This window comes from Pseudoliparis swirei, chromosome 18 (genome assembly GCF_029220125.1).
Source record: "Pseudoliparis swirei isolate HS2019 ecotype Mariana Trench chromosome 18, NWPU_hadal_v1, whole genome shotgun sequence".
Lineage (NCBI taxonomy): Eukaryota > Metazoa > Chordata > Actinopteri > Perciformes > Liparidae > Pseudoliparis > Pseudoliparis swirei.
The window spans coordinates 6987273-7008210 of record NC_079405.1 but is presented as its reverse complement, the minus strand read 5'-3'; the positions used below and the strand labels follow the sequence as shown (position 1 = coordinate 7008210).

Below are 20938 nucleotides of genomic sequence, written 5' to 3'. Positions count from 1 at the left end.
AATAGCTGGGGTCATATTGACCTCAAGGGTAAAATATGTTAGTAAATATAAAGGTAACAGGAGGGTTAAACATTGAATCGGGTCATATTGACCCGAAGGCGACAGGAGGGTGAAACATTGAATCGGGTCAAATTGACCCGAAGGCAACACAAGGGTTAATACTCACTGAGCCGTTTCTTTAGCCTTGCAGTCAACGTGACTCAAACAAAGAAACAAACAAACAAACAGCTGCCCGGCGCTCTGGCCGATGTGCCAACTCCTCGGAGCAGGCAGAGACGGGGCCGAGCACTGCGACTCCGTTGTTCACCGCAACCGCTGGCATTTTGCTCTGTTTGGTGATGATCAGACCGAATAGCAAGCGCAGCCAACACCACATGAAGCAACGCAATGATTTCATCAGACAGCAGACCCAAAAAAGAACAATGACATTTGTGTCGGGCATTTCCAAACTGCATCACGGGGAGTAAGAAAAAAATACCATTGTTTGTTTGTTTTTCCGTTGTCCGATATTTATTTTGCGTCTTGGCGATAAAGCGCCTCAGAAGACATTGTGTACACCATGTGACACGTGAGGCGGAAACAGGAAAGCTATATCTCGAGTGTAACCGAAGCGTGATGTGAGCCTGGCGTCGGTCTTAAAACGCGTCGATCCTTATTTGTTCCCGTTCAGACAGCGACGGATTCGGATGTGAATCAAACTCAACATTGGCCCGACTTGATTCTGTTATTACAGTGGAAGTTTGTCTTTGTATTGCAGCCAGTTTAATTACCTTCGCATTGAAAATGCGGAAGGTTATGTTTTGATCGCCGTGTATTTATTTGTATGCGTGCGTGCGTGTTATTCGCATAACTCAAAAAGTATTAAACCGAATCGCATGACATTTGGTGAGATGATTGGTTATTATCCGGGGACCATTTGATTAGATTTTGGGATCGATCGGGTCAAAGGTCATGGTCAAGGTCATGAAAAGGTCAAAATCTTCTTTGAGTTACATGAAATTTGGTGGGATGATTGGTTATTATCCGGGGACCATTTGATTAGATTTTGTGATCAATTGAGTCAAAGGTCAAGGTCATAAAAAGGTAAAATACTTATTTTTATCCAATTGGCATGCAACTAATGCCAACATGTTCATAATTCAATGCCCAATCTTGTGATATGCGAAGGTATGCGCTCTACCGAGTGCCCGTTTTAGTTAGCTTTTGTTTCAAACACACACAATGTGTACATCCAAACACAGTTAGAATTTAGTGCGTTTTTTGGAATATTTAGCATGATTTCTTCTTTTTTTTAAGCAGTCCAAAAAAACCGGGACGTCACAAATCCAGGATCAAAATGCGATCTGAAAAGCAAAAGCTACTCCGTGAACTCGTACAAAAAGCCGCGAGCTGCGAGGATATCCGAGCGGTGTCCGTCTCACGTGGGCCGAGGCTTCTGGGCTTCACTGGGAGTGAGCCAGAGCTCCTGCACCCTGACCGAAGCCAAAGCCTTTGGGGCCGAAGTTCTTTGCGTAGCAGCCTGTGAAGGAAACGACGTGCATAAAGTTAGTTTGACTTGCTTATTTATAGCATTCATAATCACATGTGAATAAACATATACTAAATGGCAAAAGTCAAGTTCAACCAGATGTGACCGGTGGAGGTTCAACTCGACTCGTGACGTCCACCGTTTTTGATCAAGCACAAGATGAGATCTTCAAATTGCTTTTTCCTTCCCTTTTGACCTTCAACAGTCATGGACCGTCGCACAAGACAATCACAATCAGCAAATCTTCTAATTCTATAGTTGAACCAGGAGAATGTAGATTACATTTTCTGCCACACACACACACACACACGGACCTTTACAGAAGATCTCCCCGTCTCGGTCAGTGACGGTCGTGGACTCGAGTCCTTTGCCACACTTGGCGCACCGAAAGCAGCCTTTATGCCAGGACTGACGAGAGAGAGAGCAGAGAGTCGGTTTAAGCTCCAACGTACACAGAAGCGCTGACTGATCCTCCACTTAAACTTAGTGTAGGTCGACGTCTCTTACGTTGCCTCCGGCGACGACCTTCTCGGCTGCGTACACTGTTTTCCCGCATCGAGGACACACGTCCGAGCCCCCTGCTTTCTGGGCGAACTTCGAGGCGTTGGGGTTGTTTGTAGGACGATGAGGAGCTTGCCTGTCGAGTAAAAAACCAGACCTCTGAAGGGGGCGGAAAGTAGGACGAACAGCTTCTCTGAACCTAGAAAGAGTTACTAACACGACCTTTTTCACATTTTACATCCCTCTCCTGGAATTTGACTCGAAGTAATTTTGTTTGCACACACCTTCTTGTCTGCTTCAATTTGTCATTCTATCATCTGAATGTACGGTATTTAGCTTTCTACTGATGTTAAGAGTTCAAATATACGGAGGAAGTGATGCTGTTCTCACACTTCAGGCGTGATGCCAAGTCCTTCTCCTGTGTCCATACTCAGAGTTCCGGCTCCGCCTCCGAAGCCGTAGCCTTTTGGCCCGTATTTCTTGCCATAGCACGATTTGCAGTAGATCTCATCCACATGGACGGCCACTGTTGTGCTGTCTAAGTTCTTCTTACAGGCCACTAACAACAACAACAAAGGGGGGGAAAAAACACAAACAAATGAGAAATCAAAATCAAACTATTCTTCTCCTTTACTCTCACAAGCAAATAAAAGTCCATAAAACACTTTTCTCTACAAACGTTTAGCCGTGACATCGCCTCAAACTACACTACCGTTCAAAAGTTTGGGGTCATCCAGAAAATTTCGTGTCTTCCATGAAAACTCACTTTTATTCATCAAATGAATTGAAAATTGAATAGAAAATATAGTCAAGACATTGACAAGGTTAGAAATAATGATTAATATTTGAAGTATTAATTTTGTTCTTCAAACTTCAAGCTCAAAGGAAGGCCAGTTGTATAGCTTATATCACCAGCATAACTGTTTTCAGCTGTGCTAACATAATTGCACAAGGGTTTTCTAATCAGATATTAGTCTTCTAAGGCGATTAGCAAACACAATGTACCATTAGAACACTGTAGTGATAGTTGATGGAAATGGGCCTCTATACACCTATGGAGATATTTCATTAGAAACCAGACGTTTCCACCTAGAATAGTCATTTACCACATTAACAATGTATCGTGTATTTTGATTAATGTTATCTTTATTGAAAAAACAGTGCTTTTCTTTGAAAAATAAAGACATTTCTAAGTGACCCCAAACTTTTGAACGGTAGTGTATGTGTGACGTTTTAAAGAAGCCCACTTTGTGTACTTGTGGGCTCGTATGAAACCCCCGTCCGTGCTGGAGGAGGAGTACGAGCACCTTCCTCAGCCAAATAAGGAAGACCAAACCTTTCGTCACATGTTCCCACTGGATCCAAATAAGGACTACGATGTCTGAGCGAAAACCTGCAGATGCTCACTCTCCTCCCCGGGTGCCAAATACTCTGCATTCCAACCCGACACCCGAATTGTTTACATGCCGGGAGTCTAGCTGACAAATAGAGCGGATTACCTGAGAACTTTGGTATACTTACTGCACAGAAAGCAGGATTTGTGCCAGCTCTTCCCCTCGCATTGCATTTCCTCGGCGAAGTAGACGCTTTTCTGGCAGCAGCCGCACTTGTTTCCTCCCCCGAACGGCATTCTTATTCTGAAAGCTTGCAGCGGAGCCTGTCGAGTACATATTTCATCCCACCGTGTAAATATATTATGCAACGCCTCGGCTTCTGGAGGACGGATTAGAGTTGCTCAGCAGGCCGTCCGGTACACTCAAGGCTACATGCAAGCATACCTATAAAAGGAGAGGTGCCGCTCTGTTTCCTCCCGTCTGGTTTCAGCTTCACTGAAGGATCGGTCATCCCCGATTGTAAAATGCAAAGCGTGCCTGCTGCCGTCGCTCAGATAGCAACAAGCGGTTATTTACGCCACACTAGTGTCCACTCGGAGTCTTTTTACGGCGACTGAGGGCCGTCGTCCTCACAGAAATTCATCAGTCTACGAGATCGCTCTTGATAAACAGGAAATTCCCTCCGTTGTATTTTGTAATCGAGCATGTTCAACAATCGTGACCTCAGACGACCCAACGCGCTGCGATACAGATGTTTCTGAGTACAGCCACTGAGAAAATAATGAATAAAAACACAGTTTGGGGATGATTTCGGCATCGTAGAACGATAGGAACACCGTGAAGCTTTTTCTGCACTGGCACCTTTCTCAAGGTTGTTTCTTCTCTGATGCTTTTCCTTTTGTTTAAAGCATAAATAGTTTTTTAAAAATCTAAGACGATAAGAGGACATCTTAAAGTTAGGGAGCGGATCTGTATGCAAACTAGCAACACTTTAAACATCTTTGTCTATATCCTAATTCTAACATTTAAAAAAAGTTGCTGCTTTTATTTCATTATATTCTTGATTTCATCAATTTTATCTCAGTAAAATACTACTTGTTACTCTATTATTAAATCCTCCAGTTTACATGTTGAGGTAGTGAACAGTGTTTTCTCTATTCTCATAAGTTAAACACACCTACCTGTAGTGAGGTGAAAGGCTGATCCCCTCTGGCTGTTTAGTGGCTGGAGGAATGAGCTGAGGACAGGATGAGGGGAGGCAGAGGGAGGCTGAGAGGACAGCAGGCTGCACGGAGGGAGGAGTCAGGACGCAGAGAGAGAGATGTGTAGTGAGGAAGGGAGGAAGGGAGGAAGGGAGGAGGAAGATAATGAGAGTCGATATTGATGGAAAGGGAGGGCGGGAGTCTGAAAAGGAAAGATAGCCGCCATCTCCATTTGTGATAAACTTCACAGAGAGAGCTTCCTGCTGAAAACCGTCTGTTAAATGTTTGAAGCAACAGATGAAAGAAACTGTATAAAGGAGCCCTTCAGTGAACCCGAATAAAATGAAGTGATAACGGATTTGAGCACTTCAGTAGCCAACAGTAATTTTCCAAAACATCAGGAACTAGAACGGGCACTTGGTAGAGCGCATACCTTCGCATATCACACGATTCGGCATTGAATTATGAACATGTTGGCATTAGTTGCATGCCAATTCGATAAGAATTGACCGTGCTATGGTAAAAAGAAGGTTTTGACCTTTTCATGACCTTGACCTTTGACCCGATCGATCCCAAAATCTAATCAAATGGTCCCCGGATAATAACCAATCATCCCACCAAATTGCATGCGATTCGGTTTAATACTTTTTGAGTTATGCGAGTAATATGCATACAAATAAATAAATCAGAAATCAGAATCAGAATCAGAATCAGAAACAGGTTTATTGCCAAAGAATGAATGTTTTCACAAACAAACGAGGAATTTTTTTTGGTGGAAGGTGCAACATTTGGACATGACAAACAACAATCAACGCAAGGAGGAGGAGGTGGGAGGAAGAGGAGGAGGAGGAAGAGGAAGGAGCGGGAAGAAGGAGGAGAGAGGAAGGTGGAAGAAGAGGTGGTAGTCCTGGGGGTGACAGTCAGTCAGTCCCGGGGTCCATTGATGAGCCCGACCGCCGTCGGAAAAAGCTATTGGTGTGGCGGGAGGTCGTGGTCATGATGGACGCAGCCTCCTCCCGAGGAGGGACTCGAACAGGGAGTGTCCAGGGTGGGAGGGTCGGCGACAATCTTTCTGGCCGCTTCAGTGACCTGGAAGTGAACAGGACCTGGAGGAAGGCAGATTGCAGCCGATAACCCTCTCGGCCGGCGGATGATGCTCTGCAGCCTCGCTTGTCTTTGGCTGTGGCTGCAGGGTGCCAGGCGGTGATGGAGGAGCAGATGATGGACTCAGCGATGGCCGTGTAGAACTGTACCATCATCTTCCCTGGCAGGTTGAATTTCCTCAGCTGCCTCAGGAAGAACATCCTCTGCTGGGCCTTCTTGGAGATGGAGCCGATGTTCAGCTCCCACTTGAGGTCCTGGGAGATGATGGAGCCCAGGAAGCGGTAGGACTCCACAGCGTCGGCAGAGTCACACAGGATGAGAGGGGCGGGTGGGGCTGCATTCCTCCTGAAATCCACAACCATCTCCACTGTCTTCAGGCGTTGAGCTCCAGGTTGTTCTGGCTGCACCAGGTCACCAGGTGGTCAGTCTCCCACCTGTGGCGGTCTCGTCCCCACCAGAGATGAGTCAATGAGGGTGGTGTCATCCATGAACTTTAGGAGCTTGACGGACTGGTGACTGGAGGTGCAGCTGTTGGTGTACAGGGAGAACAGCAGAGGAGAGAACACAGCCTTGGGGAACCCGTGCTGGTGGTCCGGGAGCCTGAGACGTGTTTCCCCAGCCTCACGTGCTGCTTCCTGTCGGTCAGGAAGTCTGTGATCCACCTGCAGGTGGAGTCGGGCACGTGCAGCTGGGAGAGCTTGTCCTGCAACAGGGACGGGATGATGGAATTGAAGGCAGAGCTGAAGTCCACAAACAGGATCCTGGCGTGGGTTCCTCGGGAGTCAGATGCTGGAGGATGTAGTGAAGGGCCATGTTGACTGCATCGTCTGCAGACCTGTCTGCTCTGCAGGCGTACTGCAGGGGGTTCAGGAGTGGGTCGGTGATGGTCTTGAGGTGTGACAGGTCCAAGCGTTCAAGGACTTCATGACCACAGAGGTCAGGGCGACGGGCCTGTAGTCATTGAGTCCTGTGATCTTGGGTTTTGGGGACGGGGATGATGGTGGAGGCGAGGAAGCAGACTGGAACGTGACATGTCACCAGGGAGGTATTGAAGATGTCGGTGAACACGGAGACAGCTGGTCCGCACAGTGCTTCAGGGTGGAGGGAGGCGGAGTCCGGGCCCGCTGCTTTTGCGGGGTTCTGCTTTTTAAACAGCCTGTTGACTGCTCTCTCCAGGATGACGAGGCGTCGCTGAGTTGATGGAGGGTGCTCAGAGGTGTGAGCCTGATGGGCTGGGGAGGGTGGGCTGATGGTCTGTGGCTTGTTGATGGGGCTGTGGGGATGGTCTCAGGACTGCTCCATTGTCTTTCAAGCGGCAGTAGAACTCATTTAGCTCGTCTGCCAGAAGCACATTGTTCATGGAGTGGGGTGATTTGGGCTTGTAGTTGGTGATCTGCCTGAGCCCTCTCCAGACAGAAGCAGAGTCGTTTGCTGAGAGCTGCTGTTGCAGTTTCTCAGAGTACAGTCGTTTAGCATCTCTCACCGCCTTGCTAAACCTGTATTTGGACTCTGTGTACAGGTCCTTGTCCCCACTCCTGAATGCCTGGTCCTTCTGCAGTCTTAGCTTCCTGAGCTCGCTGTGAACCAGGGTTTGTCGTTGTTATAACTCACCCTGGAGCTGGATGGAATACAGCTGTCCTCACAGAAGCTGATGTAGGAAGTTACAGCCTCTGTGTACTCATCCAGGCTGTTGGTAGCAGTCCTGAAGACATCCCAGTCAGTACAGTCAAAGCACGCCCGTAGATCCTCCAGAGCCTCACTGGTCCACTTCTTGAACTTCCTCACCACAGGTTTGCAGAGCTTTAGTCTCTGCCTGTATGAGGAATCAGATGAACCATGACGTGGTCAGAGTTTCCCAGTGCAGCTCGAGGACGGCGTGATAGGCCCTGCTGATTGTTGTGTAGCAGTGGTCCAGAATGCTCTTCTCTCTGGTAGGGCATTTAATTAACTGTCTATATTTAGGAGTTCGTGGCTGAGGTTTCCTTTGTTAAAATCCCGAGTACAATAACTAAAGAGTCCGGACTCGATGGCATAATCAACCACCTGACGGTTGAGCTGACGTATTTGAAACAGTCTTCTGCTGGCCTCCGTAGCAGGCGATGAGTGGTCAAAATGCGCCTCATAGTCTCTATGAAATCGGCCAATGAGTAACATAGTTCGGTGTCTCTAGACCATTCTGCAGTAGCCCAGGCTGCAGCTCTTCCGTTAAATGAGACACAATAAACGCCACTTTACCATGCTCAGATAAAAAGCTGCTGGGTTGTGTTGAAAATGCAGATCACACTGTACCAGAAAGGCTCTGCAATTGAAGAGTCTCCGGAAAATCTCTCGGAAGAGCCAGCCGTAGCGGGGAGGAAACAGCCTGACCTGGGTCGTCAGCTGGAGTATTGACAGGCAAATTCGCAGCTGTGGATGACGTCACGGAGGAGCAGTCTGTTGATGAGTGAAAAAATTATTCATTTGGGCAACCAGTTGTTGCATCTGTGTAGATAATTCTTCCTGAACCCGGCCTGGCGTCCTCTCAGCTCTTGTATTTCCGGCTGACTTTGTCCAGTTTTTCCTCGTGATGAAAATCGTCACGCCCTGTACCGACAGAGCGGCGTGAAGCGTTCTTGGGTCGGCTGGGTCCATAATGTGGTCAGTCTGTTCTGTTACAATCTCAGACACTTAGGAAGTAGGACCCAATTGCACGACCGGGAGACAGAGATAAAGTATTTGTAAGTACTTTATTTTCGGTTCTGCAGTGAACAAAATGAAAGCGCTCACGTAGTGAGGGATCAAAAACTTTCAAGAGCCCAACATAACCCGACCTGATCATGGCAAAAGACCAGACGAACTGACAAGGAACACTGGGAGACAGGGGAATTTAAGCACATGGTAACAAGACACAGGTGGGACCAATCAGGGGCGGGGCTGACACTGATGAGCATAGGAGACAGGTGTGATGACAGGTGAAAACAATCAGGAAGCCTGGAATGAGAGAAAGCGAACATAAATGACATGAACCTCTCTAGCATATCTGTCGGTGCACAACAAGCTCACAATCTAGCCCCAAATGTTTGTAATAATTCCCATAATATCATCAATTATTCATCGAGGAAACATTGGATGCATTTCAGGAGGGGGGTGGGGTGCATGAGATAACTGAGTTCATGGCATACTTTTGTAGTTCGACTTACTTTTGTAGTTCGACTATGTTGAGGAAATGTTACTTCCTGTATTCTTGTTGTTCTTAGTTTGTACTCTAGTTTGAAATGCACTTATTGTAAGTCGCTTTGGATAGAAGCGTCTGCTAAATGACATGTGATGTAATGTAATGTAATGGCAGAGCGATTCACAGATTGTGCGCCTTTAGTTTTGTGTTTATTTTTAATATTTTCTTTGCCACAAACACATCGGCACTAACAACATACGACCGCAGCACACTTTTGGACATAAACTTTGCGCAAAACAAGGGTTTTGTCCACTTTTTCCATCGATCCAGCGTGGCGGTAGAGATCGTCTGGCGAACCACAACAACAGCAGTGGAGCCGCTACTGGGAGACGACGAAAATCGAGGAAACGGAGCGAATTGGAACAGACTGAGAGTTCAAGCCACTGTCCACCTTTGCCCAGCATCCTTCTTGCTAACGTCCAGTCTCTGGAAAATAAGATGGATGATTTTAGGCAAGGATCAGATTCCAACGGGACATGCGGGATTGTAACATCTTTTGTCTGGCGGAAACTTGGCTGACCCGCTGGTGCCGGATCGAGTCATATGTCCAACCGAGTCCTTCTCTGTTTTCCGTGCAGACAGAACGGAAGAGTCTGGTAAATCTAAGGGTGGAGGGTCTGCTTCATGACAAACAACATGTGGTGCGACCCCAAGAACATTAAGACTCTTTCTCGTTCCTGCTCTTGAACCTGGAACATCTGACGATCTCATGCCGTCCATTCTACCTTCCCGGGAGTTCAGCTCGGTCATCACCACAGCCGTCTACATTCCACCACAAGCGGACACCGGCGTAGCACTATCGGACCTACACGATGTGTTATGTCGGCATCAGAACAAGTATCCCGACGGCTGTGGTGGTGGCTGGGGACTTTAACAAGGCAAACCTAAAAAAAGTCATGCCGAACTTTCACCAGCACATTACGTGTGCTACCAGAGGAAAAACGTTGGACCACTGCTATCGCCATTCAAGACAGGCTACAAGGCTGTCTCTCTCCCTCCGTTAGGGAAATCAGACCATGCGGCCATTTTTCTGCTTCCGCAGTATAAACAAAGGATCGCGGGAAGCGGTAGTGACGAGGAACGTGCGGTGGTCTGACCAATCAGAGGCTGAGCTACAGGACGCTCTGAGTATCGTTGACTGGGACATGATCCAATCCAGTTCCAGTGACGTCAGCAGTTCTTGAGTAGCAATGAGCCTCATAGCAACGCTTAACGGACACCATCGTCCCCACGGTAAAAGTTAGGGCCTTTCCTAATCAAAAGCCGTGGGTTGATAGAACCATCCGTGAAGCTGTGAGCGCCCGTACTGCTGCCTGTAACTCCGGTCTTGTATCCGGCAACATGGGCAGTACAAGGCAGCGGTCTATGGACTGAGGAGGCGGTGAAGGACGCCAAAAGAAGGTACCGAGACAGAGTGGAATCACAGATGGAGCAGCGCGACACCAGGCGCCTATGGCAGGGGCTACGGACTATCACAAACTACCAGAGCAGACCCGCGCAATGGTGAGTGCCGGCGCATCCCTAGCGGACGACCTGAACTCATTTTATGCGGTTTGAGGCTAGCAACAACAGCGCTAGCTCGCCGCTAACAACAACACCGTTAGCGTAGCCGAGGTGAGTTCTACCGCTGGGATGAACACACACTCTCTGTGACCGAGCACAGTGTGAGGAGGGCTCTGTTGAGGGTGAACACCAGGAAAGCTGCAGGTCCAGATGGCATATCTGGGCGAGTACTGAAGACCTGTGCTAACCAGCTAGCTCCAGTGTTCACCACAATATTCAACCTCTCCCTGGCTGAGTCCGTGGTCCAGCCTGCTTCAAGAGATCCACTATTGTCCCTGTGCCCAAGAATGCTTCTCCAGCATGTATGAATGACTACCGACCGGTGGCCCTCACCTCGGTGGTCATGAAATGCTTTGAGAGGCTGATAAAGGACTACATCTGCGCCTTCCTCCCTTCCTCCATGGACCCGCTGCAGTTTGCTTATCGCCCAAACAGATCCACGGATGATGCTGTCTCCCAGGTACTGCACACCACACTCTCTCATCTGGACAGCCAGAGGGGGGGCTATGTGAGACTGCTGTTCATTGATTATAGTTCAGCTTTCAACACCATAGTCCCCTCAGACTGGGCGGCAAGCTGATTGAGCTGGGACTGAACACCCCCCTGTGTGCTTGGATCCTGGACTTCCTGACCGCCAGGCCACAGGTGGTCAGGGTGGGCAGACACACCTCAAATCCCTCACCCTGAACACAGGATCCCCAGGGTTGCGTCCTCAGCCCCTACTGTACTCCCTGTACACACATGACTGTGTGGCCAGGTTCAACTCCAATACCATCATCAAGTTTGCGGATGACACAGTGGTGGTGGGCCTGATCTCCGACAACGACGAGAAGGCCTACCTGGAGGAAGTTGCTGATCTGTCACTCTGGTGCCAGGACAACAGCCTCATCATGAATGTCACCAAAACTAAGGAGCTGATTGTGGACTTTAGGAAGGTACAACAACAGAGGACGTACTCACCACTGGGGATTAACGGGACTACTGTGGAGAGGGTGAGCGGGTATAAATACCTGGGAGTCCACATCACCGAGGATCTGACATGGTCAACAAACACAGACACTCTGGTGAGAAAGGCAAGGCAGCGCCTCTACCACCTCAGGCAGCTGAGGAAATTTAAAGTTTCCCAGAGGATCCTTCAGTCCTTCTACTCTGGAGCTGTAGAGGCGTCCTGACAGGAAGCATCACAGCCTGGTTTGGCAACTGCTCCGCTCAGGACAGGAAGGCTCTGCAGAGAGTAGTGCGTTCGGCTGAGCGCACTATTGGAACTACACTCCCCACCCTGCAGGACTTGTACACCAGGAGGTGCAGAACCAGAGCCGGCAGGATCATGAAGGATCCTCACCACCCCAACAACAGACTGTTTCAGCTGCTGCGGTCAGGCAGGCGCCTCCGTAGTCACGCTGCAAGAACAGAGAGACTGAGACGGAGTTTCTTTCCTCAGGCCATCAGGATTGTGAACTCTGACCTCACCAGGACCCCCACATAGACCCACACAACTGCCCCTCTTAGGCACACACACACACACACACACACACACACACTTACTGTAAATATTGTGTTGTTTTTTATTTGTAAATAGTGTGTACTTGTTGCCCTTGCACATTCCTGCTGAGCATTGCCACTTTCATTTCACTGCACACCCTGTGTGTGTATGTGACAAATAAAACATCTTGAATCTTGAATCTTGAATCTCAATACGCAACATTTTCAAAAATGTTCATGTTTATACCGAGATTTCAGTTTGGTCATGGAAATTTGGTTTAAAGTCATGGAAAAGTCATGGAAAAGTCATGGAAATCCATTGGTCAAAATGTGTAAGAACCCTGGATTCAACAAGCAGCAGCAGTGGGATGATTTAAGGCGCTCTCGGCCGACGAGAGGTGAAGAGATGCAGTTGCTCAAATCAGTCAGTAGAGGTCGCATACGGGCAGAGATGATGTGTGAGTGATCCGAGACACACCCTGGTTTCTCTCCTCGCGCCGTGAGCCTCGCTACCGGCGCCAAAGCAGATTGGATGGCGAAGTGCACGGTTGATGAGCACCGAGGGCGAGGCATGGAGAACCCCGCCATCACTTCAATTCACCCGGGCTGTTTCTACCTGCCTGTGAACCCACTCGCTCTTTATATCGGCACCTTTTAATTAAGCTGCAATCATGCGCGAGAGATGTCAAAATGTAGATAGACGTTTGCAACCATCAAAAGTCAGATTGTGTGTGTGTGTGTGTGTGTGTGTGCAGATTAATGACACATTTCTGAGTATTCCCGTGTCCAGCCAGTGCACATCTTTGACTGTAATCCTCACTTATCTGCTGTCTGTGACTCCGCACAGAGGACGTAGGGCTCTAATTTCCAAACTGCCTGAAGTCTTTAATCTCTCCGCATGAACTTCAGTCGTCCTGCAGAGACAGTTGACAGTTGAACTGCAAGCGCAGGCAATTTGCTCAAATGTGCAAAGGGGGAATACGACGGGGGAGGGGGGGTTGCCTCAGTCTCGGTTTGTAATACCCACCTCCAAAGCTTATGCGAGGGGAAAAGTGTGTGTGTCACCATCATATCGCTCCTGTCATTCTTTCATCCCCCCCCCCCCACCTCTTAGTCGGCTTCCTGTGGCTCAGCTCCCCACCGAGGGAGCCTGCGAATATGCAGTGGCAATTCGAATCAAGTCGAGTTCACTGGGTCTGGCTGTGACTCAGGACACCACTGAGCGCCAGGCGGAAAAGATGCACGCATACGCAAACCCCCGCCTAGCTGTAAGAGATAGAGAGAGAGCGAGAGGGAGGGACAGAGCGTGTGAGAGAGAGAGAGAGAGAGGAGGCAGTTTTATGGGTGTTTCACTCGCCAGGTGTGTGTTTGAGCTCAGCACTTCGGCACTTAGTTCAGAACGACTTGGACCATTTGCAAGTCAGAGGGAGGGAAAGAGAGAGAGAGAGCGAGAGCGAGAGAGAGACTAAGTAGTCTGATCCACAGGCACCAACTGCAGCAGAGGATCTGTCGAGAGTCTTGTTATGCAAGCAGGAAGGGAGCAGTCCCACTTTGGTCCAGGCATCGGACGGAGGCTGGGACGCTCCCGTCCATCCGAGCCGGAGGCTGCTGTGTGCCGGCCAATCGGTGAATTAGCATAACGGGGCGAGCGCCGCACCGTGCCGTGCAGCGGGCGGTCACGAGAGGGACGGACTGACGGACAGCTGCTCATCACGCCGGCTCCCACTGCACTTGTTAGCGCGCCGCTAAGTTTTTGTCAGCCTCAATTTGGGTAAGTTTGAATTCCTGGTTGAATACTGAGAATATGTATCGCGCTGTATGTGACTACAGTGAGAAGCATGCAGCTGCACAGTGTACTTTCTAATTAAAATGGACTTCTAATCGTTTTATTGATCTGAACTTTCCATTCTTTGGAATGACCTCGTTGGCAAAAAGTGTCGTACTCCCAAGTTGCATAATACTGGTGTGAAAGAACGTTTAACAGTCTCATTAGAAACATTTCTATCATGTGTGACTGCAGAGAGAGAGAGCGAGAGAGAGAGAGAGAGACACAGTCAGGCTGCTGAACTAATTCCTGCAAAGACTTTGCGGTGCTGTGCTCGACTTTTATCGGTGACTGGGAGTCATGTGCCCAGTAATGGTCTGGGGTGTACTGCTGACTCATACCAGTGTGTGTGTGTGTGTGTGTGTGTGCTACTGGCTACCACTGCATCAGGCTCATAACTCCCACTACACTCGTCTCCTTAGTTCACGGTGAGATCCAGGAGCCCGAGATCATTCATGTGTTGCTGTTTGATCAAAGAGAGGCTCGACATCAGTGGTTTAAAAAAAATTCTGATTCTTTTATTTGTCAATGTACAATTTTCAATAAAATACGACTTTTATTCACCCTACCATGCACTAAGCAATATGTTAAATGAACGGTTCACATCACAACGTAATGAGAAGAACCCGAATCTGCAGCTGCTCTCCGTGCTTTAGGCTCATTCAGCTCCTTGTTTCGGTTTTCCGGCCCGCAACTCATTTAGTTTTTATTTCACCGTTCACTTTAGTGTCGTTTAGTAAACGCAACTCGCAGCTTTGTTTTCAGGCAAAAAAAGCTCTGAAAAAAACATCGTACGCTACCTGCCCCGCACCAACTGGTAGACCGATGAAGGTGGTGAACATATCGCATCTCGACAGCCAAAGAGGCCGATATTTCATTCCCAGGTTGGTGGAGACCAAAACGGAGCTGAAAGCAGCGTGCATGTTGGATTTCATTCAACGTAATATATATTTAAATAATGTCTACAGCTTGTTCCGCTGCCCCCAAGTGGCCAAAACATAATCTTGAGGGGAACGTTTTGAGAGGATCCCTGGAGTCCATGAGTGCCACTTAAAATAATCCATGCAGCAGATATTCCTCAGGACCCACGACAACGCGTTCTGGTGGCTCCACTATAGTTCCACACTCAGGCCTCCGCACTCACAATGCACAAAATACAGACCATAACGTAATTCAATTTCTAGATAGGGAGTCCATGCGTGTCTCTGGGGATACCACTAATGGCGGGTGATGTCATTGCCAATAAAGCAGCGTGTGTGTGTGTGTGTGTGTGTGTGTGTGTGTGTAACTTGCATGCACTTTTGAACTTCACTTCAATGTCACTCTGGATTATGGTAAAAAGACACAGGAATAGTATCTGGTGGGAAGACGGCGACTCTTATGGCGGTGGCAAAATGCTGCTGAGGGCAAAACTTTCTCTCCTGTCAACGTCCTGCAACATTTCCCCAAAACACTTCCTCAAGCTCCGCCCACGCTCCTTCTCATCAGAGACGTGCCACTGAGAGCTCTGTGGTTACGTTGAACGACTGCGCAGTAAAAACCTATCGCTGACTTTAAATTACACATATCATCAACGCAAATATGATGATTATAATATTATAGCGCACGCACGCACACACACAGTGATTTTCTGACGGGATGTTCTCGAATGCGGGAGAGCATCATGTTCAAAGGATGATTTCTGTTCCCTTGTGAATGCCACGTCTCTGTTCTGAATCCAAACCGTCTCTTTGTGTTTGTTCATGTGTGTGTGTGTGTCTGTGTGTGTATGTGTGTGTGGTTTGGAAAGGCTTGTCCACAGACACGCTCCAGTGGCAGACATGTTTCACCTTGACGAACCCAAAATGACGGCCTCGGGAAAACGTGATACATATTTTACGTGTTCCTCACGAAAAGGCTGTGATACAATATTTGAGTGTTCCCGAACAGAGATTTGTCTGATGAGGTGCGAAGACGCGACGCGAGGCGAAGGCGACTCCTCCCTCGTTGTGCAGAGGTCACGCTTCATCTTCTCGTCTTGATGTTCTCAGTCTGCGACGGCTGCCGCGGGCGAGGACGGCAAACATGTTGCAGTTTCGGTAGCAACTGTCAGTTCAGGGCGGACACTTTACACCACGGATTCATCCCGGTGCAGTGGTGCGTCAAAAAAAACACTTTAGTTTTTAGAAGTGCGGTGTGAGAAACAAACAAACACACATTTGACATAGATAATTACTTTCGCATTGAAAATGCGGAAGGTTATGTTTTGATCGCCGTGTATTTATTTATTTATTTATTTGTATGCGTGTTACTCGCATGACTAAAAAAGTATTAAACCAAATCGCATGAAATTTGGTGGGATGATTGGTTATTATCCGGGGACCATTTGAGTGGATTTTCGGATCGATCGGGTCAAAGGTCAAGGTCATGAAAAGGTCAACATCTTCTTTTTACTTCTTTGTGCCCGTTCTAGTTTAATGCATGATTTCATCTATTATTGACGTTGGCTTCCTAAAGAAAATACATAATGAGTCGTACTTTGATTGAAGTGTAGTCGGATGAAATAAGTTATATAACTTGAGATGTAGAAAACCCACTTTAGGGTATTTCTTCAGGTCACAGTTAATGTCACCGTAAACGTCTTGATGGCTGTTGAGTGATACGTGGCACGGCCCTGGAGAACTGACATTTAAGTTTAGCCCCGCCCCCCTCCGGGATCTGAAGCGTACACTGATGGAAGGACACAGGAGGCTGTTGGTGATAACGCTGTTTGGATGAACTTGGACACAGTGGCTGTATGAATCCTTTCGTAATATATGGACACTGTTGAGTTCAATACGCGGCGGCCCAGTGGAGCTCCTCTGCTCCTCTGAACGTCTGACTGATTTAAGTTCAACCGGCTCAGCGACTTTCAGGGACGACGAACGCAAGATTGAAATCCAGATGTGGACGGTCCCACCCAAAACTCCACCGAGACAGAATTATATGGCAATAAAACTGTAATCTCATTTATTTTTTTGCGTTTCATGTGTAATGTTTATATCCAAGGGCGCTTTTATTTATTTTTTTCATTAACGATGACAACTTTTCTGACTTATGGTTAGTTTTGATCCGTTCTCAATATTGAATTATTAAATCGGGGTCCATTACGGAAGTAAAAAAGTAAAGCCAACAAAGTTGCTGTAACCCAAAACCTCCAGTGTTATTGCTCCTCTAGGAAATGCATTTGATGTGAACGCTGGTGTTGCACAGCTGTGTGTTCACGCCCACGTAGCGCCACTACAACTGGTGAGAAAAATAGGGATGATGACCAAAAAAATTAAATATGTAACACTTAAATTAGGCTTATATAGTTGAATTTGATCATTTGTCGACGGCCTACTTTTGTACTCGTCTATTAATTTTTACTTATTTAGGCCACTCCCTTTTGCAAATTGGGTGAAGGGAGAAAAACAGTCGAAGTAAAGACGGTTAATTAATAGAAACTTATTTCATCAAAGTCATTTCCAAACTATAGTGAGAGGTAGGTTTTCAAGTAAAAAAAATCGTCAGTACGTATTTGCATTTTCAAGTTAGACAATAAATCTGCTTTTAACAATTAATTTAAAAAAAGTTTCCACACCATTTCAATGATTAACACCATGTTGGATCGTCCCGGATCCAGTTTTCCTTTTAAGACGTATTTTGTGTGCATTAAATAACTCAACGGGGAATCCCGCTCTTCCTGGAAGGAAGTCTGCTGTGGATGATGCAGACAGATGGAGAGCGTGGGTCAGTTTTGGTTGTGCAGGGTTCCAGACTGAGCTCAGTGGGGCCACTGAGAGCCATATGCACACAGGTTCTCCCTCCAACCATTTAAACTGTCTCTGCTAATTAATTCCCCCCCTTCTGGCTGAAGGTGTGTTCATGGCACAATGAATGGAAAACATTCACGTCTGCTCTGCACGTTGTTGTGCGATAACGTTTCTCTGTCTTTTGGTGTTCAAAGGGCTTGATGGGTAATGAAAATGCACGAGTTGTTTCCTCCGCCGGCTCCCGAGACGAGCAGATGCTCAATGTGTCATAACGACTGAGACTTTGACTGTGACAGCTGAAGGAGGGACTCCCGTCATTCTGACTGACGTTGTGTTTGTAGACAAGGACGTAGAGGTCGTCTGGGTCATAGAGAGCCGTCTTTGGTTTTGGATCAAGATATGCAAAACATCAATTTGAATACTTTTAAATACTGCATGGAAAACTCCCCTTTTTATGAGAAACATTTAAAAATATTTGGAATAAAGAAAATATTTCCAAAATAATGATATTTCTTAGGAAATGGGATTAGGATTTCACAGCAGGGTTGTGCATTGGCAATAATCTGACGATACGATAGATATGAAACAGGCGGTACATACACTCCTTTTTGGTTTTCAAGGGAATTATTTATAAAACAATTCTTGAGTTATAAATGTGATTAAAAACGTATTTATATGGAAGATGTATGTGGTAGTATATATCAATATATTTTGTTTGTTGTTTTTCTTTATTTTATATTAATTTTCTGATTTATTTTGATTTTAATTTAGGATAGGAATTTATAAGCATTTTTTGCTTCTACCTATACCTTTTCAGTCTTTCTCTTTTGTATATTATATAGAATTATATTGTATTGTATTTGATTTGATTGACTGAATAAAATACACAAACACAAACAAAGGACGCTTTTTACCAATGAAATATTGGCTGATCTTTGTGTGTAAACTTAAAAATCAATACAGTGTTTTTTTAATCAGACCTGTATCACAAAACATCTTGTATACCAAATACTTGATATTTATAATATCCTAATATTCTATTTTGTTTGTATCGCCCAGTCCTATATATAATATGTCATTTATTGTTTACATTTTTTGTTGTTTTTGTAATCGATACACAAAACAATTTAGGTTCCATCTTTTAGTGTTATCTGTCCAATCATTGCAACGCTTTCTTGATTTGCTAATTCGTGATAAACTAATTATGATTCACCTGAGAATTTGTGACTTTACTTTTTAGAAATGAACACTCGCATATTGTTTTTTGCCCTTTATATGTACCCCGTAGGCCACCATTCACATTCACAGCATCTATACGCAGTGAAACAGAAAGCTGCACATCTTTACTCACTGCCGTCTTTTCTTGGAGGCCTCGAGGATGAAAGTGGAAAATCGTGTTTTATTTTCTCCCTCATGGACTGAATCCCTCGTACCGTTGCTGTTTGGAGAGTCTCCGAGTGTATTTCCGACGCACTTCTCTTCCCCCACCTGTTCCAATGACCCACATTGCAGAACCACGGACAACTGCACACACTCTGCCTCGTCACGGCGCTCCAGAACTGTGTCTGTTGCGTAACGGCAGCATCGCTGCAGAGGCCAGTTGTTTCACGGTGCTTCAGAGAGCTCGCAACACAACGTCCTGCGCTGCCCACAATCCCATTTTATCATCCTTCTGGGGCAATGTGTCTTGAAGAAATAATTGATGTTATTATGGCAATGCAACCTTGAATATCACTTATGTGGAAGGCCTCATTGAGCCGGTTCAGCTTTAAGGCTGCGGACACTGCTCGGTTTAAAAGGCCTCTTCTTAGTTTGAGTTAGTTGAATACAGCTCCTCCAGGCTTGTGTTGTTTTTTCATTTTAAAAAGAGAACCGGGTCATTGCATGATTGAACTAGAACGGGCACTCAGTAGAGCGCATACCTTCGCATATCACAAGATTGGGCATTGAATTATGAACATTTTGGCATTATTTGCATGACAATTGGATACAAATTGACCGTGCTATGGTAAAAAGAAGATGTTGACCTTTCCATGACCTTGACATTGACCTTTGACCCGATTGATCCCAAAATCTAATCAAATGGTCCCCGGATAATAACCAATCATCCCACCAAATTTCATGCGATTCAAGAAGATGTTGACCTTTTCATGACCTTGACTTTTGACCCGATCGATCCCAACATCTAATCAAATGGTCCCCGGATAATAACCAATCATACCACCAAATTTCATGCGATTCGGTTGAAAACTTTTTTTGTTATACGAATAACACGCATACAAATAAATACACGGCGATCAAAACATAACCTTCCGCATTTTCAATGCGAAGGTAATCAGTCCGTGCAGCCGCTCGAAGCAAAACAACCAGAGTCAACAAAGCAAACGCACTGAATGCAAGTAGTAATGTTACTCGTTTCTCAATTTAATGCCGGCAATAAAAAAGAACACGTACATGACTTTGAAGAGAGAGTAGCCTGTAGGGCACGGTGTGTGTTTCCAAACCCACAGGTGGTGCGTTGCACTTTATTGTTTCTGGTCCGATAAGGTGTGAAATGGCTCGTAAAATTACGTTGGAAGGAAAACCAGCGGGGGTCCAGAACATAAAAACCAAAAACTGCACAAAGGGAAAAGGGAACAAGCTTCACCGCTGTGTTCACGTTCTGTACCGGATTCGAAGCGCGAGGCACCCCATCAAATAGCCTGACCCGCCGGGTGGTTTGTTACACAGAAAGACGTCGTCATTGGAAACTGTTTGGAAAAGGGCGGGTCTTTGTCGATGATCAGACCGTCTGTCAATCAAACTCTCACCGTACAAAACGTCTTTCCGTTCGAGAAAAGCCCTCAGCGCCGCTCCCTGCTCTTCTTTGGATGGAGAAATGCTTTCCAGTTCCGATGTGACGACACTAACGTTGTTGTTGTTGTTGTTGTTGTTGTTTGGAACACAGTCCCCCCTCTGTGTTGCCTCGCTCGCAGCCGGGCCACGCCCGGAGCGGCTCGTGGCTCCGCGCAGGATGCCGATTGGTCCGTACTCCGGCTTAACGGACACAATTACTGGAAAGCCGAATCAATAAAATCACAGTGTTAATAATTAATAATTAATATGCTATTTGTAATGGTGCCTCACTTTTTTCTCCTCTGGATGTGAAGGTTTTATTTCACAGAAGAGTATACATTTTTTATGATGTTAATGGAGGGTTCTTTATTACTGAGTCCTGGTTATAGCGCCGCCTACTGGCAACAGGAAGTGAATACTGTAAAGAACAGACAACTTCCGAATCTTATGAAAGAGTCAACTCAATTGTTTTTCATATGTTTCACATCAGAGATGCATTCCCTGCCATTTCATAACTCAATGATGTGGCCAGAGGTCCTTGAATGCACCGTAACATCAGTAGTGTTCAATATTCTGG

General features: G+C 46.5%; 2 protein-coding genes across 11 annotated transcripts in view; one reads left to right on the top strand and one right to left on the bottom strand.

The window, feature by feature from the left end:
- Window positions 1–480: 480 nt before the first annotated feature.
- Window positions 481–4645, bottom strand: LOC130208022 (cysteine and glycine-rich protein 1-like). Of its 2 annotated transcripts, none has more exons than XM_056436874.1 (6): window positions 4545–4645; window positions 3551–3686; window positions 2420–2588; window positions 2036–2165; window positions 1843–1936; window positions 481–1519 (listed from the first exon to the last, which is right to left on the bottom strand). In XM_056436874.1, the coding sequence occupies exons 2-6, from the start codon at window positions 3657–3659 to the stop codon at window positions 1443–1445; spliced, it is 579 nt and encodes a 192-aa protein (XP_056292849.1). In that variant the 5' UTR covers window positions 3660–3686; window positions 4545–4645; the 3' UTR covers window positions 481–1442. The 2 variants fall into 2 exon arrangements, with proteins under 2 accessions (XP_056292849.1, XP_056292850.1); XM_056436875.1 differs by lacking the exon at window positions 4545–4645 and adding an exon at window positions 3808–4472.
- An 8761-nt stretch (window positions 4646–13406) lies between these two features.
- Window positions 13407–20938, top strand: part of nav1b (neuron navigator 1b) — a 70682-nt gene continuing 63150 nt past the window's right edge. For 8 of the 9 annotated variants that reach the window (XM_056437514.1, XM_056437508.1, XM_056437512.1 and 5 more), the window contains exon 1: window positions 13407–13699. The gene's annotated coding sequence lies outside the window, so the exon portion shown is untranslated. The remainder of the gene's footprint in view (window positions 13700–20938) is intronic. The other variant, XM_056437511.1, reaches the window with a different exon arrangement.